This window comes from Aythya fuligula, chromosome Z (genome assembly GCF_009819795.1).
Source record: "Aythya fuligula isolate bAytFul2 chromosome Z, bAytFul2.pri, whole genome shotgun sequence".
Classification (NCBI taxonomy): Eukaryota; Metazoa; Chordata; class Aves; order Anseriformes; family Anatidae; genus Aythya; species Aythya fuligula.
In genome coordinates, this window is record NC_045593.1 from 21,302,616 (window position 1) to 21,328,408 (window position 25,793).

At 38.9% G+C, this 25,793-nt stretch overlaps 2 protein-coding genes across 2 annotated transcripts in view; one reads left to right on the top strand and one right to left on the bottom strand.

The window, feature by feature from the left end:
• Nucleotides 1-22,831, top strand: part of NDUFAF2 (NADH:ubiquinone oxidoreductase complex assembly factor 2) — a 58,573-nt gene extending 35,742 nt beyond the window's left edge. The window contains exons 2-4 of the mRNA XM_032205779.1: nt 1,533-1,622; nt 9,381-9,421; nt 21,675-22,831. Coding sequence (XP_032061670.1) covers nt 1,533-1,622; nt 9,381-9,421; nt 21,675-21,932 — 389 coding nt within the window. The 3' untranslated portion in view covers nt 21,933-22,831. The remainder of the gene's footprint in view (nt 1-1,532; nt 1,623-9,380; nt 9,422-21,674) is intronic.
• Nucleotides 22,832-24,081: 1,250 nt separating this feature from the next.
• On the bottom strand, nt 24,082-24,953 carry SMIM15 (small integral membrane protein 15). The gene is made up of 2 exons (XM_032205780.1): nt 24,886-24,953; nt 24,082-24,752 (listed from the first exon to the last, which is right to left on the bottom strand). Exon 2 carries the CDS (start codon nt 24,725-24,727, stop codon nt 24,503-24,505), a length of 225 nt encoding a protein of 74 aa, XP_032061671.1. The 5' UTR covers nt 24,728-24,752; nt 24,886-24,953; the 3' UTR covers nt 24,082-24,502.
• Between the last annotated feature and the right edge of the window lie 840 nt (nt 24,954-25,793).

Below are 25,793 nucleotides of genomic sequence, written 5' to 3' on the forward strand. Positions count from 1 at the left end.
CCAAGACTTCTATAGGATCTGGCCTAATTAGATAGATCTTAAGTTTTTTCTGGAAATCTTCCCAATAGGGAGAAAATAAGTCTGTATCTCTCTTTTGCTTAATAGGTAAAGAAAAGGTTGTTAAAATGATTTATCCTCAGTATTGTTGAAAAGAAATTATTTTAAGCAAGTGTATGAAGCATAATGTATCCAGCATATACAAACCGTGTATTTATAAAACAAATAAATATAAAACATGTATCTTTTAACACTGATAAAAAAATTAATCTTGGTGATGAAGGCACAAAACACTGTATTTTCTTTACCTGAGCATGCATCTCTGAAACAGTAAAAATGTTAGATACAGAAGCCACCAAAACTGATACATTGTATAAAGGTAAAAAGAGATAGTATAAGCTAAAGAAGGTACTTAGAAAAAGAATTGCAATATCTATACAAATTCTTATTATTCTGCTGTATTAAATACTTGATAATGAACAATAGAATGCACTTCAGCTGTTAATCAGTGATGGGTTAATTGTCAGTACTGACTTTCATTATGAAAAACACATACTTTATACAGTTACTTCTTTCATTGTTTCCTCACCATGTCAAATTTCTCCATAGCAGCCTCAGTGCTAGGAGAAAAAGCCTGGGAAATGTTAGGCGTTTTTTTTTTTTTGTCTGTAAAGAGTGGGGAACTTCCACATATTTCCCAGTATCTGTTAATTTAAAAACATTACAATGCTCTCTCACAAGTGAAAGCTTAGTGGTTAAAAATATTTTAAATGTTTTTTTTTCAATCTGAAATATACACCATATATTCTTCTGTACATTAGCATGGTATACAGCAGATGTACTGCCATATCATCAGTCAAACATTAATTTTACCTTTTTGGGTATAGTAGAATCTATGGAAAAGGTGTAGGTCGTGGTTCTCCACACTGGCTCCTCTTATAATGTATCGAATGTTTACTATCAGGGATATGCCTAATGGTTTTCATTTTTTAATACAGAAAATATTCAGTTTTCAAGTGCGTGCAAAAAGACTTGTGCACAGAGCAGTTGCCACCAATAGGATTGATGTGGCCTGGCTGCTGGGCAAAGCTCACCAGTGAATCAACTGTGCTGGTTTTTGACTCTAGGGCAGTTTCAAGTTTCTGATTCTTCACCAGCGAAGGCGTGGAAAATGTCCGACTGAAGGAGAAAACGGGTGATGGAAAGCTGAACGGAAACTTGCCTCAGAGAAGCATCCTCAAAGAGAGGGATAGGCTGAGGTGGACAGTTTGACTTGAAATATATTTGTCATTAGTAATCCAACTGAACTATAAAACATGCAAGCTTCTGTTAAAATTAATAAAATAGAATTTCAGATAGGCTTCTATGGGAGATGGTAATTGTCTGCCCAGTATTTTAATCCTTCATTTTTATCCTGCAGCCATCGTTACACTTGTGTAAGAAGAATTATTTCAAAACAATAGTATAGTCAACAATTTAAATATTGTATATGTGTATATTTAACTGTCCTCCCCCCTTTTTTTTTTTTGCTATAGGGCAGATCATACCAGAGAGAAGATTTGTAGAAGCAATAAATCGGCAAGCTTATCAGTATGAGATGGGTGACTTTCCAACAGAATGGGAAGGTAAATCTTGAAAATTTTGGTTTTATTTCAATATAACCTTGCCATTGAATTTAGGTTCAGTATTTTTAATGAAAGGCCTGACTATATGAATAGGTTGTCTCTTATCTTGTCTTTTGAGTAATGCAGACTTTTGTTTAACTGCTTGGTTATTACGAATTTGTAACATAACCCCTTTACAAATAGGATAAATGTTTAGGAAGTAGGTACTTAATAAAAATGTAAATAAAGCCTGTGTGATCATGACTTTCTCCTATTAGATGTGAAAATACTTGTGCCTGAGGGGGGATCAGATAGAATAACCAAAACTAAATGTATTAAACTTCTTAATTATGCCTTCACTGCAGTGCTAATTTGTATGTCAGTTGAATTATTGGTGGCACAGTGATGTTTGTTGTTGCTGTTGTTTTCAGAGTAGTATCTGTTTTTCTGCACTCTGGTTTCTTACACGTCTCTGCACAATCTCTACGAGAGTTGGAGAGCCTGTAAATAATTAAACATTTTTCCACCAGTACTGGTGAAAATTTCTATGTCCCAAAGTTTCAGACAAATTCAGGGAGGCTGGGGAAATTCCTCAAAATTAACTGAGCAGCCCCTGGGGAAGGAGAGAAAGGAGAGAGGGAATGTGAGTTGGTCCTTGTGGCCATAGGAGCTTGAGCCAAGAATGAGGTCAACTGAGCCAAATGTAAGGTAAGCAGGGATCCTCTGAAATGTGGGAATTCCACACACACACACAAAAAAAAAGCTAGCCTGTGGGTTTTTTCTTCTTGAACGTCAATCTAAGGTGTATAAACAGTTTTGTGGAAATTTAAAATAAATTTTAAAAGCCAAAACTGGAATTTCTGCTGTGTTTGTAGAGGCATTTCAGAGAATTATCTTGCCTTGGCTACATATTGAGATATGAACTAGTGATGTGGGATGCTCTGAAGTTTTGTTCATCTCTACTTCTTGTCTGCTTCCTGTAAAATGCTAAATTTTTTTAGTAAGAAATGGAAAAGAATGAAATGAGTAGAGGGTTCTAGTAATGCTGTAGAACACAGTCAACTGAGTGTGAAAAGTGTAACACAAGGTTTTAAGATGTGCTTCGCTGAAAGGTGTGGTGGTTTTACCGTGCTGGGCAGCTAAACCCCACAACCTCTCTCTCACTCCCCCTCCTTTAGATGAGGAGGGGGAGAAGTAAAGCAAAGAACAACTCACGGGTTGAGATAAGGATAATTTAATTAAAGGGAAATAATTATAATAATTAAATAAAGACTACCATGAACTAAACAATTTAACTAAGGGGAAATAAAAAGGGAAAGGGGAAAAGGGAGGGGAAAAGGAAAAATAAAACGAAGGAAGGAAAACAAACAAAATAAATGAAGGCTATATGGAAGTGCAGAGGAAAGAAATTACTCTCTACTTCCCACAAATGAGCGATGATTGACCACGTCCTTGAAGCAAGGCCTCAACACACGCAGCCGGTGTTCGAGAGGAGGACCGACGTTTTCCCAACGAGAGCCCACCCCTCCCCTCTTCTTCCTGTTTCCACCTTTTATTGCTGAGTGTGACACCACATGGTATGGAATATCCCTTTGATTGGTTTAGGTCAGCTGCCCTAGTGATGTTTCTCTCCTCACTTTTTGCCCACCCCCTAGGAGGGTTAGAGAAAGGCCCAATGCTGTGCCACTGCTGCTCAGCAGTAGACACAGCACTGGTGTGATAACACTGCTGTTCCAGCTACAAGTACAGAGTACGGCGCTGTATGGGCTGCTGCCGGGAAAGTTAACATTCCAGCCAGACCCAGTACAAAAGGCTCGTAACAATTCTCTCCCTGTATTTTTCCTCTTTAAGAGGAAAGGAGAAATCCAATGTTTCCCAGGCTCAGAAGACCTGTGCTGAACTTTCACTCTGTTATCTCCTGTCCAGGCTCTTGAAAAATTCCCAGTGCATTCTTCCTTTGGGTGTTCACTTTATAGCTTGAGCTGAGATGGACACTGATCATTCCAGCAAATAGTCTGATGCTTTGCAGTAGGATTTCTAAAATACTTGCTGTTTATCTCTGAACAGTAGAAGATTAATATAAGATTAGAAGGCTGTATAATAATTCCTGTTATTGTTTTTTCCTTATTGTTGGATTTTGGGTGGGATTTTTAGTATTCTAAATACTCTCTGCTGGGCACATGCTTTTACCTCCAGGGACCTTCTCTCCAAATACTGCATATGCACTCTGACATTTGCAGCCTCTCTGCTTCAGTTTTGTCTGGTTCATCAATAACATTTTCCTTTTCTAGCCTTGTCATTCTTTCCACTTAAAGGACTGTACTAAAGTCTCCACTCCTTTTTTCTAGAGAGCCGCAGAGAGCTTTTCACCTGAGCTGCCTTTGTTCTACCAGGGCTCAGCTTTTTCACTTCTGGCTAATCCTTAGTGACTATCTGATGTAAAGCCACTTACCCAGGCATCCTTTCCCTCTCCCCTTTCCTTACATCATCACACTGTGATTTAACCTAAATGAATAAAAGTACTGTCCCTGGAAATATTTAAGGGCAGGAGCTGCCTGAGGAAAATCCGCATGAAATTAGGGGCAAAGGGATTGCTCACAGAGTAGGAGCGGGCTGCAGTGAAATTTGAAGGGGGTCTAAGATAAATCTCACTGTATTTCTAAGACATACAGCCTGTACTGCTGGTAAACTAAGGGGCTGATTTTGGTGCTGTGTTTATCAAGTTATAAATATGAAATAGGCTAAGTGACACCAAGTAGGAAGCTATAAAGCAAGTAGGTAACGCAGTCATCTAGATTACAGGCTCAGTGTGTATAAGATGCTTCTCAGACTTGGGAGAGGATGGTTGTGTGTTATTCCTGGGAATTTACCAAATACAGGGCCGAGGGATTGCTCCTGAAGGGTTTGACTGGAATTTTCTCCCAAAGATACTAATTTTGAGTGCATAACAGGATTAAATTTCCTAAGTTATCAGACCTGTGAAATCTACAGAACACCTGAATGTCCATCAAAGCTTTTGTAGAATTGAAACATGCTCAGTGTTATAAGGATAGAAAGATAATCCCTTGTGTTCTCCTTAGTGTTAACTATTTGTGTGCAGCATATAAAGTCAGTTTTTGTTTCAAAAATCCAAAAATGTTTCCTTCTATATTGTAGTTTTACGTTTAGAAAGTAATTCTGGCATACAATACAAGTAGTACATATTTTTGTTTAGATGAGGCCTCTTACATTTTAGTACGAGGTGAGAGTGCATACTTTTCTTTTCCCTAGGCAGCCAACATATAACCTTTTTGTGACATTAGTTCTGAATGTTCACCTACTGTAGAATGTGTAATTTACCTCCTCAGGACGTGTCAATAGTGCTCCTGAGAGGAGACCAGTAATTTTACATACTTACAGAGATTCATGAGATTGCATGCTTCTTGCAGCATTTTATTGCTTGTCTACTCCTAATCCTCTTTTTTATTTTTTCCTGGTAACATTTAGTGATTAATGGGAGTCTTAATTTGCATGCTCACTTTTACGCTTATTACAGTTTGTTATATGCCAGTAGGAGTTTTAAAGTTCAATGGAAATCTCATGCATGCTAATGAGAATGCAAATGAGCACTGATGAAAGAATGCTCGGGTCGCAAGGTACGAAACGTCCAACTATCTTGCTTAATTAACTTAAAAATTTCTTTTAGACAGAAGTCACCTTACAATGTGTACAGAATGTAGGAAATGCCATCCAGATAACATTAGAAGCAGCATTGTAATTAGCTTGAAAGTGGAGGCAATCAATTCATTTTGCTAAAGTGCTGTGGGGGCTAGGGGTCAGGGAAGCATGTTTTGGTTGCAGCCAGTACATACATGTAACCATCATTGCTTTATCTAGTTTAAAGCATCGTGGCTGACAGTGCAAGAGAACATTTTGTTTTGTTGATGTAGAGGACGAGAGTGTTCATGTGGAAATCCCTTCCATTTCTCAAGTGTCACTGGACACTAAGAGTGCATGTGTATGTGTGTTCAAATAACATGTAATAAAGCACACACCTGCCTTGTTTCCATCAACAAATAGGTTTAAATCTGTTTACTAGTTTAAACCTCTTGTGACCAGAAGTGTAATGGAGAGCATAAAGAAGCTGGGAAAGCTATATACTGACTATCCACCTCTACATTATATATACTGGTAGTATTTTTAAAAGGGAGAGTGAAGTGTGTTAATTTCAAGTTATCGTTCTGTTGGATTTTGTTAAGGCTGGTGCTAGATGAGTAAGGTATCACTGATAATACAGTTTTTAAGCATTCATTCTTTTTTTGTTACCATGAATTTCTTATGCCTAAGTTACAAAGGGCTGGTGTCCACTATTCTGCAACTCTGTGTTGGATGCTGAAAATATTGTTGATACTATAGAAAATTTGGAAGGCTTTTTTAAACTTTTGTTTGAAGTAGAACCATGAGAAAACTGTTGGGGATTAAATATATAAAATCCACCAAATCTTCTCCCTAAAGACTGATGAAGAGTAGTCAAGTAAATGATTAAAAAAAAAAATCAATTAGAAATTGAAATAGAAAAAGATTGATAAAACTATTTGAAACTAAAGTAGAATATACTAAAATGCACCCAATTCAGATGATGTTTTCCTTGCCTTTAATCTTGCAATGTATCCTGAGCTGTGCTTTATGTAAAATATTTCTGAAATGGATTTTCACAGAGGGAATATTGTATATTAAAGCTAACTAACTTCATCATCTTATGGCTATAAAGAGATTTTAGTGATTTTTGTTACCATATTTCTTCCTCAGCTCCCCAGCAGGGGAGGAATTTTTCACTAAATGATGATTTTCTAATGCAGTTCATTAGAGATGCTAAAATGAGCTTACCTATAGGAAAATGGTCGCTCATCTTTGAGTCAGCAAGTTTTATTTAGGATTGAGGTGGAAAAGGTTTGTAATCCTGATGTCTGTTAAAAAGAAGGAAGGTTGATAACATCTATATAGTGTGTAGTTAAATGTTTATTATAGCTGGGAAGAAAAATAGCATGGTAACTATACAAATTTTTTGTGTATTTAAATAAATTCAGGATAATTATGGGTATGGTTGATGGGAAATATGCCTAAGCTGAGGATTGGTTTTTTGCTTTTGAGCGTGGGTTCTAATTGAGATGTATTAATGAACAAAAACAAGTTGCATAATGTTTTGTTCACAGAACTTGTTGCAGTATATTACTCTTCACTGGTCTGTTTGTGGCTTGTTAAACTCAGGCAGATAATTAAATGATAACATCATTTAATAGAAGCATTCCATTCATCTGAAAATCATTAATGAAACAACCAACTACGAGTCTCAGCCACCAGTAAAACAAAATCTATTGTAGTGACTATATATCAGCAAGAGTTTTTAACTGCAGCTTAATTTTTGTAGGATTGCAAATTTTAAGAATCACTAGTTGTAATCTATTTGTTAAAATGCAGCTATGAGTATACTGGTACTGTAAGAAAATACTGGCAGTTTAAACAACGTTAAGCAGTTTTTAAGTGCTGAGAGCTGTGGAATTCAAACCAGTAATATTGTAACAAATTACCTCCGTACAACTGAGAAATTACACATATGAATGAAGGAGGATGATACTTTGTTGAAAGTAATCCCTTAAATTTAGAAGGCTTAATAATTCATTTTTCACCAGACATTTTAAACTGCTACTTTACCAATTTTCTCCAACTGTGCATCTTTTATTGGTTAGCCTCCAGTAGACATGCTTCACTATACTTGATGTTTCTAGCACTTTCTTGCTTTTCTGTATGTGGTTAGAACTGTTGCTATATATGAGCAAAGATGACTTCTGTCAGGAGGGAAGGCTTGTGTGCTACGATTTTCTCTAATAACATTGTTGATCCTTTTACAAAAAGTGTCTGTAAGGCTGTCAGCTGAGAAGTGTCAGTCTCCATCACGCCAATTTAGGTTCTGGTCTTACCAGATTTTATATTTGAAAATTCTAATAAAATTGAAGTGCTTGAAAGTGCTACAGATACATGCAAATTTTTTTTCTAACTCTGTAGAATTTAATGATGTCATATGTTTGCATTTGCATTATCATAATGAGTTTTTTTTGCTTTCCAGTAACATAAAACTTCTGCAGAAAGGGGCTGATGTTGACTGTTCAGTAATCAGTTACTTCCCCGCATTGTCATATTTGGGTCTAATCTTTGTTAGTATCAAAAGACTGCTGAGAAGAGCTGTCACGTAGTGGTGTTCGTAAGATGTTTCTGAAAGTGTCATCTGATAGACGAGAAACAAAAGTAAGACCTTGTTTCATATCATTAAAGATATTTCACTGTTAGCCTTTACTTAAGGCTGTTGGCCTTGCCACTTTTTCTAAGCTATGTAATGGAATTTTACCTCCTTTAATTCCATTCTTATATTAATTGGTAGCTATTTCTCCTAAAACCAGTTTCATAATGTTGCTGAAGCAGAATAGCATTAGAGTTTCATTGTATGGGTAATTGCACTTTCAGTAGCCGGGTGAAATTATGACTCCATGCAGCTCATAGGGTTTTGGACTTGCTGCATGACCCATTCCCAGTTCCCCCCAGCATCTGGCATAAATGGCATTGGAAAATTAAAATTTGAAATAGTTCCTTCTTAAAGCATTTCTGTGTCAAGTCAGACCAGGAGTTTGATTGTGGGATAACAAAATGTCATTTTTGCTCTAATTTTGAAGCACAGTAACAAGCATCTAAATCTTAATTATTCAAACATACAAAAGAACATTTTGCTATTTCTCTGCACTTGGAACTGTCATTCCTTATGTTTGTCCTTCTGCTCATTAGTAGCCACTTGCATTCTCCTACTCATTCATCTGAAAAATACAAGCAGAAAAAACAAATGTCTACAAAGTACGCAAACTGGCACTTAGCAATTCTGTGGATTTGAACAATTGTGAGAAAATGCTACAGTAGTGGTACTTTTAAAAAGATGGATATTGACTTGGTCACACTCAGGGAATGTGTTTCTCTGGTAACATCTGTAATAGAGTTGGGGCTCTGTATGATAACTCATTGACTGAATGAAGTAAGATTGGACATGGTGCCACTTTTCCATCTGTAGCGGATCCCCTTGGATTGCTGCATCTGGTCAGCAGTGTGGCGGGAGTGGGCACACAGCTATTGACTGTGGTTCATAATGGAAAAACAAAATCACAGGACAATCAGCGTCGGCACTGCTTCAATTCATGGTCCTTTCCAGCATTGCATCCATCCTATGCATCCATCTGTCGTGATGCAACCTGGGCTCATGCATGTTTGGGTCTGTATCTTGCGTCCTTGTAAAGGAACTCCAGGCAGCACTAATGTCAATAAGAAGTTTTCAGGCTTTAACAATGCCTGGGGCATATGCAGGAATCCTTTTTCTCCTGAGTGGTCTAAAGCTTTTCATACTATTTTGTAGTCATCTTGTCATCTTCACAGGGTGAAGCTCTGCTTTGTATAGCAAGCTTAACAAAAGGCTGGGCCTTGAGCCCTGCTTAAGCTCTGTTTCAGCAGTCTGGGTGGTATGTGAACTGTGCTTAAGCTCTCATAATAGGAGTGCCTTTTTTCCCTTCTGTGAAGACTGAGAGTATTGACATGGGAAATAACATCCTGGAACTTTATACTTTAGAAAATTATATTATGGCTTGCTAAGTTGTGGCAGATTTTTGTATAAATATTTACTTTCTGTTACAAAGTCATTATCATTTTGAGTTGTAATACTGGCTGTGGTCTTCGATATAAGCAATTGGATTTTTATTTCTTTTGCAGCTTGGATAAGAAAAAAAAGAAAGGATCCACCAACCATTGAGGTAAGTGATGAATTGTCTTTATGTTTTCAATTGTTGTAGTTAGACTACAATAATACATTTAAAGTGAGCTCATCTGTCCAGTAATTTGTCACTTTATGGAGAGAATTTAGTGCATTGCTTGCCTAATTTGTGAAATTTAGATGTCTAACTCTTAGGAAAAAAGGAAAAAAATGGGAATAAATACTTTAATGTCTTTAGTTGTTTCTCTTAGCTATGGGAAATAAGAGCCTTTTAAGATAATGATGGTCACACAAGAATTTCTTTAATCAGATGAATTCTCAAATTACTGCTGTGAATTTTTAAAACAGGTCCTCTACGTATTAATAGTGTTTTTTTTTCAAGGTAGTTGACATGAAACTGTGGGTTTCAAATTCAGTTGCCAGTGTATCCATCAGTACAAGAAAATAAAATGTATTAACATTTTACAGTGCTAACGAGATGAGGGAGTAACAGTCATGACTTCTTCCATAAGTGGTTTCTAGTGGAACAACGCAGTGAAATATCCTACCATCTTTCATGGTGATGAGTTTTTAAAGAGTGGAATGAGTTTAACTGTTGATCTGTGTATGCACAAACATGCACTCCTTACCCTTCACTTGCTTTACAAGTTGCTAAGTGCCAGCTAGAGTGATTGAATAGATGAAGCATGGGTAACTATAGAAGACTCAAACTGACACCCAGAGGGGCAGGTTCTTGGCTTGCATCAGTAGAAATAAACTGCATTGAATGCAGTGAAGCTACACTGGCATGCTCTGGCTAAGGGCTTGGCCACTTAGGTCTTCCGAAGTGCACTGGTTGTGAAAAGTTGTCCTGCCTACCTGTATGTTAGTACGAACATGGGAAGCTTGTACATTGATGTTTACAAGCCATAGCTCACAGAAGTGAGCCTCCCACAGAACTTAAAGCTTTTCAACATTTATCGCTGCCTCTTTTTCCCATTTGCCACTGAAGTTTTAGAGACGATAAGAAAATACACTCAAGAATGGAAGAAAATTAAGTAAAATTCCTTCTCAAAGCTTTTAAGGACCTGAAACAAATGAACACACTTCGTTTTAACCTTCAGAGAAGCATTGTTTTGTTGTTTAAACTTTTTTTTTTTTTTTTTAATTCCTGCCTTCTAATCCTAGTTATCTGTGCAGAAGGGATATTTCAGTAGGTGTTCTGTCTAAGCTTGGGGCTGACCTCCTTATAAGTAGTTGTGGCTCATGCTAATGGTATACATACAACTTTTATTGTTGAAAATATCACCTCATGTGACACTTGAAGATGTGGGGTGTTGCATGTGTTTTATCCTGTCATTTTCAAAAGCCAGACTGCCCTAATAAGGCTAAGATGAACCAGAGAACATGGACAGCCCTGGTTTTAGAATTGGGGCAATAAAGCTCCTTCTGGCACTGGAGATGTTCGTTCTGTATCCAAAGGAAGTCTCTGCTGGTAAGAGCACTGTGGATCAATGGTGTTCTCAATATTTTAGCTTCCAGAAAAAGCAGTTTGTGGAGGATTAGACATTATTGTGAATAGTGGTGCATTCAGAGTAACAGGACTGCTTATACCTTCAGTTTCATAAGGTAATAGATCCGAAAAATTATTTAGCAGCAAGGTACTTTACCTGCCGGGCACTGCATTGACCTTATCAGAGCAGAAGTGATATACCAGGAATTTGAAAGGTAGTTATATTTTCTTTGGAGTAATCTCTAAAGTGCTTTTTTTTTGCCCTCCTATATAAGAAAAGCTAGTTCAAATATATGTATATTAAAATTTTTTGTTAATTTGAAAATACTATAGTCACATTTTAAATGTGATACTCAGCTTGATTTTTTTTCTCTAATATTATGGGGATGATAAGCATGTCCTATTTTTGTTCTGATTTGAAACCCATATATCACAATATAATTATACTAGTGAAGCACATACAGATTACTGTTTGGCCCACATATGTAGGACTGATTGGCTTTAGTGTTTTAGGCACATAAACTTTAGTGGCTGCTATTTAGTGTTATATTCCCATTTTGACAGTAATGCTGATACGGTAAACTGCTGTTTGACAGCTAGGGAACCAGGGAATATTTCTGACTGTGTTTCTTGCTGAAACCCTGTATAACAAATCTCCTCGTTCTTTCATATATTTCTCACGAGGCTAGACTATTTCTGAAAAGGAATGCAAAGCCCACAAATTTTGTATTTTGTGCCTTAATGACATTTTACTGTCAACATCATATTGTAACACCACAAAACAGCATTACAGTTCCTGAAACATAAGTTTCTGCAATTGTGCCAATATTCCTACCCTTGTAGTCTGTATTAACACTTTTTTGATTATTTTTCATTTTTTCCACTGTCCATTTTGCATCTTTTTTTTTAATATCAAATTTGACATGTGTTAAACTTTATTAAAATTTCTGTTCCCTTTCTCTATTCTGTTTGCCTACCATCCCCCTTTAGTGTGTGTGTTTGTTTGTTTTTGTATTTGTTAGGCTTATCTTTTATTCGGCTTCTTTTTTTTTTTTAATCTTAGGCTTATCTTTTATTTACCCCCAGCTCCCCACGCCTAACCTTCAGGGAGTTCTAGAGAGCGATAAGGTCTCCCCTGAGCCTCCTTCTCTCCAGACTGAACACCCCCAGTTCCCTCAGCCGCTCCCCATAGGACTTGTGCTCCTGGCCCTTCACCTGCTTCGGAGCCCTGCTCTGGACATACTCCAGTGCCTGGATGGCCCTCTTGTAGTGAGGGGCCCAAAGCTGAGCACAGCACTCGAGGTGTGGCCTCATCACAGCAGAGTACAGGGGGACGATCACCTCCCTGCTCCTGCTGGCTGCACTGTTCCTGATACAAGCCAGGATGCCGTTGGCCTTCTTGGCCACCTGGGCACGCTGCTGGCTCATGCTCAGGCGAGCATCAACCAGCACGCCCAGGTCCCTTTCCTCTGCACAGCTTTCCAGCCACTCTGCCCCAAGCCTGTAGCACTACATGTGGTTATTGTGGCCAAAGTGCAGGACCTGGCACTTAGCCATGTTGAACCTCATCCCATTGGCCTCTACCCATTAACCCATCCTGTCCAGGTCCCTCTGCAGGGCCTTCCTGCCCTCCGGCAGATTGAGACTTCCCCCCACCTTGGTGTCGTTTGTAAATTTACTGAAGTGAGAATGAATGTGAGTTGGCCTTACAGTGGTCAACACAGTGACCTTATGACACCAGCTAAGGCTATTAGACACTGTTCTTAAGGTTTGGTAATGTTTTGTAATCAAGCCATTCTTTCTTCCAGAAATACCTAACATCTTTTTTGTTGTTGTTACAAAGCATTAATTTTCATGCAGAGGAAATGGCTTCACATCTTCTCTTTAGATTGTAATTTTCCTTATGGAAGAATACTGCAGTGACTTCACAAGACAACTTGTTCAGTGTTGAGTGTTCCACATGCATACAGTTTCTTTCTTTCATATCTCCAACTGGTGTCCCCCCACCCCCCTCACCCCCCATTTTTGTAGGACAATCTTTTGGAGCAGGACTTTTGTGCTCTGGGCTAGTCATAACCCAAGAACACTGCTTATTGCCTTGGTTATTTCTAATCTGACCCCCAATAGAAGCCAAAGCAAGCTTCTGGGACACTGGAAGCAGTTGCTTGCCTTTTGATATTATTACAGATTGAAATATGCCAAATCTCATTCTCGGTTATGACAAGGGTGTAAACTTCTCAAATGAATGCATATCAAGTTGTTTCTTATCTTGTGTTTAAACTTACCCTGTTACTATGGTGATTAGGGTGTCCATTTTGATAGAAAACTTTGCATCACATCTGTACCCTATGTAAGCATGTGTGTGCATACACCTACACGTATATATACACACGTACACATATATATACACATATATACATACTGCTTTATAATATGTGAGGATCTGAGCTTGTATATGTATATTTTTGTATAGTTATATCATTGTCACCTGTCCCTTTACATATATTGTGTATGATCGTATATGGTTGTCTGAAAATAAATTGTCTTTACATTTGTTCCTATGAAGCTCTAAATCATATTTTAAACAATTTAACAAGTGATGAATAATTGGAGTGTCACATTTCCTTACTGTCTGTATTGGAAAATAGATGGACAAAGCATTTTGGGGGAAAATAGGAAATCTATCTTGTCTAGAGAGGATTTTAAATAAATGAAAATATTTAAAGACTACAGATACTAAAATATTTTTAATCAAATCCTATTTTGTAGAAGCATATTTGATAATTTATCCCTTTGTATTGAACTTTGTTTACCTGCAAAGCATTCATGTCTGAAATTATTACTAAAAGTTGTCTTCGGATATAGCACTTGTTTTATAGGAGTGATGTTTTAGCAATGGAAATCATTTCTTTAAGAGGCTGCTCTCTTTCTTCAAGCTATAGTTAACTTCTCTTTCAGTATGACTCATCAAAGCCACTAAGTTGGAAGGTAAACATAAATATGCTGTCTAACATACACTCCTAGCTCTCACTTTTCCTTCTGGCTATGGATTTCAGTCCTTATTCAAAACATGGCACCTTCATATTTTGGATTTTTCACATTTCAGTTCTAAAGGAAAGAGAAGTTGGGACTTCAGTGATAAAGCAACTTTGCATGGCATTCACAAGCTTTGCTGCATTCTATATCTCCTATATTCATTCTGTGCCATTTATGCAAAATTTTAGCTTCTGTTGGTGCAGCTCCTAACTGAGATAGTTGCTGGATGCATAAGATACTTCTAAGCTTGGGTATGATCAATGATATTTAGCACGTAGCCAGGTTTCCCCCCACATAGATAGTGGGAGTCGTATCAAAATTGATTTAGGTATCTTGTATCTAAGACATATTGAGTTTTCAGCTTCTAAACTGGAGATAAAGAATTAAGAGAGATATTTTTAAGAACGAGGCAAACGTTAAAAATATCAGGTATCTAGTGAGGTTTTTTTATTCTATTCTGTGTAAAACTTCCATTTGTTTTCTTTAATATTTCTGATTTCAGTGAGCACTGGAGTTGTAGAAGCTTTTAAAGAATCCTAATGTCTGTAACACAAAGTCCCTGAATGTATCGAGAAATTTAAGCCTTGTTTTTACCCTGCAACAGACTTTGCAGCTACACACTGCTCTTGACAATGTCCTGAGGTTCAAAAGCATCAGAGTATCTTGGCATTGTTTATGACCTTGTTGGTAGAACGGAGATAGAAGTAAGGTTACAGGCAATCTTGGGGTGCCAGAAAATGTGCGAACTAAAACCACAGAACAGGTTCTCATGGCAGTGCCTAGAGAAACTGGTATGAACAGGAATGTGGTTCATTTCTGAACCTGCCAGAGTGATAGCCCGCAATTGCCAGATGCCTACCTATAGTATCACTACTCTGTGAAGATACATCTTTATACTTGAAGACACTGCACTGTAACCTAGGTGCTGCTTTCTTTGGTGTCCGTACAAGGCTGCATAGCTAGAGGTATGCCCAGTTGAAATCAAAACATCACTGTTGCTTTGTATGCAGGTAATAGATGGTAATATTGGTTTAGATGTGGTAATATGTGTGCATATATGGTAATATTTCATGGGAGGTAAAATAGAGTTGCATGTTTCTTTAACTAGTGCCAAAAGCCTGGAAATAGTTTGAAATAAGAAGTACCGTAGTGAAGGAGTGCTTTTCTCATGCATTATGTACTCGTTACACAGTAATAAAACGCAGTAGCTTCTGAATTGCGTAGTTTTATAATGGGTGAAATGTTGAGAGGGAGAGAAGAAGGGAGGAAAAATGTACTTCAGTGACTTGTAATAAGCATCAAGTTTCAATGGTTGTCCCTCCCTGTCCACCCCTCACCCCCAGTAATTGCACTGAAATTGCATTCTGTTTGGTTGCCACAGCGCATACCTGCTTTTCCCATTTGTTTGATCGTAAGAATTATTTATTTGAGAGTTGGTATGCTATAAGCTAGTTTCAGTCATGGAGATTCATTTATACAGAATTTACCTTCCTTTAACCAGAATGGGGTGTAGTTTAGAAAAACTCATTGTTTGACACTGTTTGGATTGCACATTATAGTTTGCTTTTATCTTCTTTCATATGCTTCAGCTGAGAAGCTTCAAAATGAGAGCTCTGACATGGAGATTGTACATTCTTACTCAGAGAATAGGGTTTAGCAAATGAGCATTTTATTCCTGAAGCCACAAGAAAGCTGTGGAATATGATTTATAGTTCTGGGAAATGCTGTTAAAAAAGCGAAGGGATAAACAGCTCTTCTGAGCAAAATACTTTCCACCATTATTGTCAGGGATCACAACCATGATTGAAAATTTGGGACGTATTCAAATGATTTGACTTGCACTAAATAGTATTTTACGTAGTAAATTGTGCGTGATCTCAGAGGATTATTACTCAGTGTGGAAGGGCATTGTACTTGACAATATAGAGCTGAGCTACAAAGCCTAAATTAAAGCGAGTGTTCAGAGAAGTTGCTGGAGGTGGGATTTGAAGAAGCCATTGTCTTTTAGAGTTTTTCCTCTTATTCATTTTAACTTTGTTTTCAGATTCAAAACATGGGTGCTTGTCAACATACACAGAAGATTATGGAGATCCCCATACTTCCCACTTGCCTGTGTTGCAGATCCCAAGGCTGTATGGGAGGGAGCTGCAGCCACTGCTGGTCCTGTCAGTGTGGGTGGGAGTGCATGGAGCATTGATTGGCTCTGTCTCATAATTCACTGTCAGCACAGCTGAATGGGGGTGGAGGGAAAAGTAAAGTGTACCAGGAAGAGGGCTGGTACAGATTGCATCATGCATAGAGTAAGGGGAAAGCAAGCACCAAACTGGGACTGAGTCACAGCTACAGTTCCTTGTTTGCTCTGTAGGCACCAAGGCTATGTGCTGCTGCCCTTTATTCCCAGCAGACTGCATTGGTGCCAGGCTAGTTTATGATTTTTGCTGCTTTTACATAGTTTCAGCTGTGGTCTTGAACATTTCTGTGGTTCTGTACAGAAATCTTTGCTGTATTGCAAAAATAAGTCAGAAGCAAACCCATTCCGACTCCAGGTGTCTTCAACACACCTTACATTCCAGGATCTGTGCCTTTCCTCTTCCTTTTCCCTCTCATTACAACATTCTTGCCAAATGTGTGTGCCACACTGTAGTGCCCTAGAAACTCCTTCAGCCCATGCCGGTTATTTTGTAGCTCAGGAAGAACAATACAGTAATTCAGTCATAGCTACCATTGCTTATGCGTAGGTTTGATTTACACAAAAATTGCTGTGAGTTAGCATTACCATTTAACAGATTTAACTTGGTAGTAAATATGGCATTGTATCTAAAACTAAATACTGGGCTATTACTAAAGCATCTACTTGTAACTAATATATTGGTTTAACACACACTGTGGAGTGCTTTAAACCTTCATTGCAAGTTTTGTGCTGTTACTGATTAAAACCAAAGAGCTTGTGCACCTCTCATTTGCAGCATCAGGAGCTCAAACTAAAAACTGTTTTCACAAGGCACAAGAAGCATTCAGCTTAAGTAAACTTCAACAGATAAACCTAAGGAATTACTTTTCCCTTACAGAATAGTGGGAGTGAAAGTTTCTCTTGCCAAAATGCATGCAGTACCATACAGGTCTGTTTCTGTATCTGCATATGTTCAAGGGGTTGCTGCTGGTTGTAAGTAAAAGTAAGTATTTTGAAACAACAGCTATGCTTGTTCAGTAATTTGAGTAGTTTATCTGATTTACATTCAAAGGTCAAAAAAACTGTTGTACAAAACCTAGGCAATGAAAGATGCCATAAATTGTCATGTATCCTACCAAGATAATTCTGATCAGTTTAGTTTTGAATTATGTAGGGAGCATCCTTCTTAAAAAAATAAGATCTATTGTACAAAACACAGTCTGTATTTTAGTGTTGCAACTAGTCAGATATTTGAAGAAACAAAACTAAGTAAAGCAAATCTTGGATTGATTTGACTAATACCAAATGTTGATTGACCAGAGATATTTAGAATACCTCTTTATAGAATTAGCAACCAGCTGGCTCAGTGTTTGATTTCAATCAGTATTTTAATAAAGTCAGATAAGTCTTCCTGGTTTAAACTGCTCTTCTGTTTTTTTCCGTGCATCGACACAGCCCTTCATTTACCACATCATTTGTAATTCCCAGCTTGGTGCTGCTGAGGTCATGCTCAGTTGCTGAGTTAACAAGACCTGTCCCGGGTCAGAACATGCAGTGCTTCCCAGTGAGAAGGTCATCTCTTTGCCTCCTAGTCTTGAAATATGGTATAACATCCCTTTATTTTGTCTTGGCTATTTAACATGTGGAACTGGAAAAGGGAGTTTAGTGAACCAGTTTGGCAATACCACAGGAGCAGATGATTTGACATGACATCTAGCAGTTTGCTGGACATTTGGTTATTTTGTCAGTAAATAAAAAATTCTGACATTTAAAATTGTCTCACAATCAACTTTTTGAATATTGTTTTAAAACAGATTTTTCCCTTTCTGTCTCTCTTCTTAAATTTTTGGTTTTAAAAAGGATTTCTGCTAACTTGTATATATGCATTCTTAAGAGTTCAAAGTTAAGTTCACTCATAATTAAACAAAGTATTTAAGATAGACACTAAACTGTGGGTATTCTATGAATATGCAGTGTCTGTACAGTTCAAAGAACATTAATCTGTCCAGATGTTTCTCAGTTCTGCACCAAATACTACTGAGCTGACACTGTGAAACCAGGTGAAATCATGAACATATCAGAGTATATAATTAAAATAACTTAAGTTGGAACAGTTCTTAAGGCAGCATTAAGAAGCTATTTTTTTATTTTAATCAATATACAAACCCATCTGAAATAGAATTTTTGGCCCAAAATAATAATACATTAAGCCCTTGGATTTATGGGCTTTGATGTAGTGTCTTCAGAAAATTATCTGAATAGAACAAAAACAAATAGGTAACATTGTTAAAACAACCTTTAAACAAAATTCCTTTGGATATTGTCACATAGTACTGTATGTCTAGCCACCTTTATCCTTAGAGCTAGTTGCTCATAAGTCTGGATTGTCCTTTGCCTTCAAGAGATCGAAAATGCTTCATGAGAGGCAAGTGATATTATAACCTGTGGATGGCTTGAAGACATAGGGAAATGAGAAGGAAGAAAGAGGAAGGGGAGGAGGAGTTCCTCAGGTTGAAGAGTTCAGGGGTGCTGCAGGATAAAAGGGGTGAAGTACAGGCATTTGCTTGTGGAGAATGTGAGCAAGAAGTAGAAGTAGTCTTCAAGGACTACTTGCACTTCAGAGCAAGACCCCAGCTGTGGGAATAAGTGAGTATAGAGAAACCTATCTTGCATTTATGGTATTTTCCTACCAGGAGGAACTAATCTTATTTATTCTGTAAGTCTGTTTGTTTATTCAGGAAGGGTAAAGCAGCAACATTATGAGATCCTTGAGGAGTGAAAGAACAGTCCGCTCCAACCTTCAACACAAAAAGCAGGTCCTCTGTCTGCACTTAAGCCACTGAAAGTCCTTTGACTGGGGACAGACAACTGAATTTTCTCCTTTCCATAGAGGATAGACATAGTTTCCAAATAACAGAGAATGCTTGGCAATACATCTCTGTGCATATTAAGTGAGAGCTCTAAACAAAAATTCAGCTTGCAAAAGTTTGTAAGAAAAAGCAGAATTACTGAAAATCCCTCATCAGCTCACTCAGATGTAGCAGCTGGAACAGGCACACCAAGAGGGTCACATGCCAGCAGCATGAAATACAGTGTGGTCCCTTTTGCAGCAATGCACTTGGGAGTCAGCCAGATGTCCTGGACTGCGCTGCCTCCATGAGCAGGTCATCTTTTGTTCTTTGTTGGTTATCGCATTCAGATTTGGAACTACTGGGACTCCTTGGATTTATCTATTTATTTATTTAAATGCCTGTAGTGGCAGGGAAACTTCAGTCTCTTAACTGCTTCAAACTGTAGTGCCTATGGTAATGGAGCCAACAGTATTTAGATATACAATCTCAATGTTTAAAGAATGTGTAACTTCTAATGAGAATTGAGAATGAAGTAAACAAACAACAACAACAACAACAAAGAAGTACTTAGTGTCTATGAAGTACTTTCACAAAACAAAGTATCAAAGGACAAGATGTTTGCTCTAAGAAGACCCTGATCTGTTTGACTCAATGTCTCTATTCTGCTGCAAGATTCCTGATTCACATTTTCTTTGGTTTCATCACAGGAACCCTAAATTCAGTGCATGTGTTAGTAGCGTGAATTTTATGCATAAGCTGGATGTGCAGTTTCTTTCAACCTGAAATTTTTGTCTAGATGTGATTGTATAGATTCTGAACAAAGAACTTCTGAAATTTTTTTTGGTGTATTGGCTAATGACAATCATTTCTCATGCTTTTTTTCAAGATAAGCATGGTTATTTTACTAAATTGCAGCTATACTTTGGCTACTGAAAGCTGATAAAAGAGCTTTATCTGAGTCCAAAAACCAGATGATGATTATACATCAACATGTAAAATGGGCTTAAAGCATTCAGGATTTAGTTACAGCTGTTATTACTCTGCCACATAAGATAAATTTGTTAAAGGAATCATTGGAAAAGATTTGAAGTTATAAAGTAGTTGTTCACAGTAACTGAATTAAGTTCCTATTTTAATAAACCATTTTGTGCTGTTATAGCAGATACTGTGAAGCAGTCTTCAGACATCACAGAGGTATATGCTCTGATTTCTTAGTAGTGGGGTAGCACAAGCACCCCTTGAAATCAATAAGGTCACGGTTGATTTATGTGGTAAACAAGACAGAGTTGAGAGATGTAATAGTGAGGTTTTGCTATATTGGCTGTTGAAAATTTGGCCTTGTTACACTTGGTAATACTTTTGTTTTTTTTTATGGGAGAATTTTCCCCACTTCCCCCTCCAGTCTGCAAATTCATTTATATCCTGCTTGTGTATTTTCTCGTTATATAGGCATGTGAAGTGTTTTGCCTCTGTTCAGTATATTTGTGCATTTAAGCAAACAGGCAATTAAGGACTAAGGAAAATATGTTAATATTTATATCTAAGTGATAAGGCTTTCTTTAAATACTGCCTTATATATATATCTGTGTTCTTAAACGTTGCACATACTTGCTATGTCAACTCTTGGCAATATCACATGCATTTTAATGCTGTTCCTAAAATAAATTTGTGGTCTTCTGCACAGAGAGAAGTGTACTGGTCTAGTTTCTCCCTAGCTCTGCCATGTACTTGTAACTTGGAGAAAGCTGCTCAGCTTTTTCCTCCTCTATCACAGTTCTGAATTTGGATATTAGCAACTTCCTTGTTAAACAGTTTTGGTTGCAATTAAGTTGTCTTTGGGTTCAGAGTATTGTAAAAATTCATATCACTTTTCTGCTGCTGCTTCTACTGCTCTTCACTGTCTGCCCTAACAAAAGCATAGGCAAATTTTGTTTGCAGAATTTACGTCCTTACAAATCAGCCTTACAAATCTGATAGCTAGAGTTAACATACAGCCAGCCTAAGTGCTGGTGCACGCAGTGTCCTTACCACAATACCCAGTTGGCCTTTACTGGCAGGCAGTTATCAGCTGAGAATGTGTTGGCTGTACCAAGCTGTCTTCTGGATCTCTGGGACAAGGTTTACCACAGACAGTTTTGTGTGTTTGTTTTTTTTGTTTGTTTTTGTTTTTCCTCTCCTGAATTACTAGTGCCATCTCAGTAATTTCAGTTCTGTCCTACCTCCTTTCAGTTATTTTATTTATCATGTATTTGTTAATCTTGCATGGCTTTAGCATATGAACTAACAGAGTCAAGGTTGTCCATCTGCATTTCCCAAAACTGCACCCTGGGGCACAGCTGCCCGCAGTTCAAGGCATAGTGGGTTACAGGAGGAAACACAGGTAATAAATAGCTGTTTCGCAGTAAGTCCTAGATAGAAAGTAAGGGTAAAGGTAACTTGATTTTCAGTGCATTTGTGGATGACTATCTAATTATTCTTCTTTTTGATCTAATAGAATAGTGAAACTGGGACATTACAGTACAGCTTTGCTTCAACAACATAATCAGAGCATTAACATTTTAAACTAGGGATGAAATTGCAGTTGTAGAAAAACAATTAATTTTACCACATTTTTTTTTACCTACAGAGCTGAACACTTCGATTATAAAATGAAGAAAAACAATTTCTTTAAAATGTTTCATTCCAACATTGTGCATTGCATTTTCATCTGTTGTATCTAATTATCTTTCTGCTGTGTTTTTAGGAGATTCTTAGGAATGAAAGTTATAGACAAGAGATGGAGCAGAAGGTCAAAGATGTGTATGAGAAGGACAAGCTTCTTCAGGCCAAGGAGTACAAGGAGGGACTTGTTGCTGAACCAGTTCGTACGCACGTTAAAGGCCACGCATCAGCTCCTTACTTTGGAAAGAGCGAGCCTTCCCAAGATCCAGCAAGCACCGCGAACACCTTTCAGCCGGGCTCCTGGATCCCGCCAGCCAGCGGCAGTAATCAACCTAAATAACCACCTGTAATATACAGATACTGGCAATGGATAAACACGTCAGCAGACAAGCTGACAGCATAAACAGGCCTTACATATGGCGAGTGTGTGCTCAACTGGTATTAAAACCATGTACAAGTTCCATGTATTTTTGCAGAACAGTTCAAATAAGTTTAGTTGTGACAAACTACTGTAAAATGTTTTAATTTAGTGAAAAATTGGATGCATTAGTAAGTTCATTCTCCGCGGTTGCTGTTCTTCCATTATTCCATTATTCGTTATTCTTTAAATAATTTCAGGTGGGTTTTCTGGATAACTTAATTTTCTTAAATAAGTTGCTTTTTTTCTTGAAGATGGATTTATTTTTTAAATCGTTTTTGATGTAATAAACTTTGGCTAATTAGTACATTTAAATCATCATCCCAAACATAGGCATTTCATATAGTTCTTCAGAATTCCTGTTCACTTCTGTGACAGTGCCCAGCATTGCTGAACTTGCAAGCTTTCCTCTGGCAGTTATATGGAGAAGTTGATTTAATTAACAGGAATCACTATGACACTACAGTAATTTTAGAGACGTTCTTGCAACTTTAATAAAGGAATTAACGTATTTGAATAAAGTTTTACTTGAAGCCAACAATAAGCACAGGATAAAGTCAGAGTTAGACTGTCTATTGTTATTGTAAGAGGTTAGGAGCATTTAGTAAAGATGGTGACAAATGGCAGAGAGGTTTCAGGAGAAGGGATTGGCACTAATACTCCTCCACCCCCCAATCATTTTTTATGTCTGGTGTATGCTAAGACTTCCCTAAATTATTTGATGTGTTTGGTTCAGATACATAAAATGTGCGCATTGTTTGCTTAGAAATGATGCTTGAGAACTTCAAGTCAAAATAAAGTCCACACAATCTTTTGAAAAAGTATCAAATTTATTTATGCAGTGCATCCTTAATCAGTTCTGTTCAATGTGTTTTAAACTATGTAGGTGCTAAAGGTGGCATACACATTTGACGTTTGAGACAACAGCGACTTAATCCCCCGTACCACAAGATGTGGGTATGTCATTCTAATAATGCTTGCCTTGACCAATAAAACTAAAAGATGGTCATCAGTTTCTGGTTGCAGGTAAGTACTTCACATTTACTTGAAGTCATTTCAGTTAAACTTCCCCCTTCTTATCCTGCTACTGTCAGCCAGCCCTATGGGTCTCTTTGCTTCTTCTGACATTAAGGTTTCATTTTTAAACATATAATAAAGGGCTAGTTGGTAGCAAGCATGACTTTGTGCTGCCATTTAGCAATATGCAAAGTCTGAAAATGTAATGACTTCAACAAGCTTTAAAACTAGACTAATAATCAAAATTAGGCTTTGAAAAAAAAATCATTTGTTAGAAAAACATGAATTGGAATCAAGGTTAAAAATTTTTGGCATATTTACAACAGAATCCCCACTAAGACTTTTTCTACTGTGCCAGCACTTTGCAGCCTGGAGAGTGGTGCAATTTCAAGGGCCACAAGAGCACAGTGATACCACCTAGAGTCTGAAGGTCCTAAATCAAAGGTAGCACGTAGGAAGAACCACTGGCATCAGCATGCACATCCTAGTCGTGTACTCTCCCCACAGCCACCTAGGTCACGACGACACAGAACATGAGACCATTGGGCCTTTGCTCTGCCCCCATTTATGGCTACTCTCTGAGGCATAAAAAGCTTCTGAAGACAGAAACGAGTTACAGGTGCACTGTTCAGGTGATTATGGGGGAAAACCAAACAATGCGGTAGTGTGCTTTGTAGAACATGAATAGCATCAGACAAATGGAGGTATTAAGAACAAAAAATCAATTTCCTAAAGAAAACAAAGACTGATGATGGGTCAATAGTTCTGGAAACAGGAAAAGCCAAGTTAGGTTCATTGTGCAGCCAAGCCCCACCATCAACTAAGCTACAGCAGCCCCTACGGGCACACCATGAATGAACTGCATGTCCATACGCCCTGAGCGTGGATGAAACACGTTAGCAAACCAAGAAGCTTGGAAGTCAGCTTCTCTACAGCTCTGCTGCAGGTGTACCAAAGCCTGCCTTCCTGTATTCCAGTTTACCAGGAACTACAAAATACACACACGTAAGCACAACATGAACAACCCCAACAGAGAGGTCCCGCAACACAGAAAATGGCTTGCTATACCGAGAAACCAGAGGTTATAGCATTTAATGAGTCATCCCCATAATTTGACACTTTTAAGACACTTGTTACGTCATAGCTCAGCTATAGAAGAAAAATAATAAATAAATGCCCCCAGTGCCACCCAACTAAATCACTTCTGAATTTAACATGCAAATTTAGAAAAGCAGTCTGCACTGGAACACAAGTCGATTAAACGGCTGTAACATGTGTCACCTGGGCAAACTTTAACACAGATCATTTCGGCAGGAAAAAAAAAAAATATATATATATATATGTATACTGAAGGAGTTAAATGTCATACTTCAAGATGTAAGAGGATCAAGTATCAAAGGAAGGTTACAACACAACACGTCCCAACAGTGCTTCATTAAAAAAAAAAAAAAAAGTGGGTTCGTGTCCCTGCCCGCTTAATCCCTCTTGGCCCGCTTGGCTTTGGCGATGTTCTCCTGGCGCTTCTGCTTCTTCTTCTGCTCGCGCTCCCGGGCCTCGATCATCTTGGCCAGCTTCCAGGACAGCGCGGCGCTGATGATGAAGAGCGGCGTCAGGGCCAGGATGACGGTGGTGAGGAAGCCGTAGGGGTCCTTGGCCGCCCACTCCACCACGTACTCGGCCCAGCCCTTCACGTCCAGCATCTTCCGCGCTCCTCGCGCCGCGACGCTGCGGGGCGAGAGACAACGGCTGAGGGAGCGCCCGCCGGGCCGCGCCGGCACCCCCTCAACGCCGGCAAGCCAGCCCCCGGCCGTGCCGCCGGCCGGCCTGTCGCGACACGCCCCGCGATAGCGCACCCCACCTGCGGGCCGAAGCGCCGTGCCGCGAGGCCGGGACCTGCCCCCGGCCGCCCCCCGCCGCCCCTCGCCCGTCCCGGAGCGCTGCGGGGCCGCGCGGCGGAAGCAGGAAGGGGGAGGCCCCGCCGCGCCTGCCCGCAGCCGCCCCGCCCCGCCCCGTCATGGCCGCCCGGCGGCGGTTGGGGCCGTTAACGGCCGGTGCCCGGCGGCGCGGCGCTGCTCCGCCGCTCCAAGGGTGGGAGGCGGGCGAGCGGGAAGAAGTTTTGACAAAGGGGGGGTTTTGCTGACGGGAGGTGGGAGCCGCCCAAAGTGCGTTAGGCTGAGTGAGTGAGACGCAGCGGGGTGCAGCTCGGAAGGACTGAGTGAGATAAACGCGTTGTGGTGCTGCGTGCTGCTTCTCGTGGAGGGCTACCCGTGAGTTCCTACCCAGCACCTGCCCGCTGGGTTCAGCCTCTTCGAACACCTCCTGAAAACTTCATCTCTGCACAGGGCTTAGCGCCGGCATGCACATCAGCATCAAAGCTCTTGGGGTATAGGTCCCTTTCTGATCTGTACCTTGCAAATGTTAGTAAAAGTATACCTATCTGAATTTATCGGCGCTTAGATACTGGTTCTGAGGTGTTGTGTTGTATCCCTGCAAGGTGTTTTTGCATGCTGCGTAGCCAAGCATGCCTAACATCATCACCTTTAAACCTACTGCAAAATTAATTTCTAGTCCCAGTCTTTCCCACAATAGTAATAGTCTCATCTGTCTGTTTCTGTCTCCATCTCTTCTAAGCTTTATTGATTTAAAGACAAAAGCGCCTGATTCACCACAGCAGGGAAGAAACAAAAAGCAGGGATTTTTTAATTTGCTTTCCTAAGATAACACCTTATGTAATTACCTTCTCTGTGTGTCCTTCTCCCTCTCACA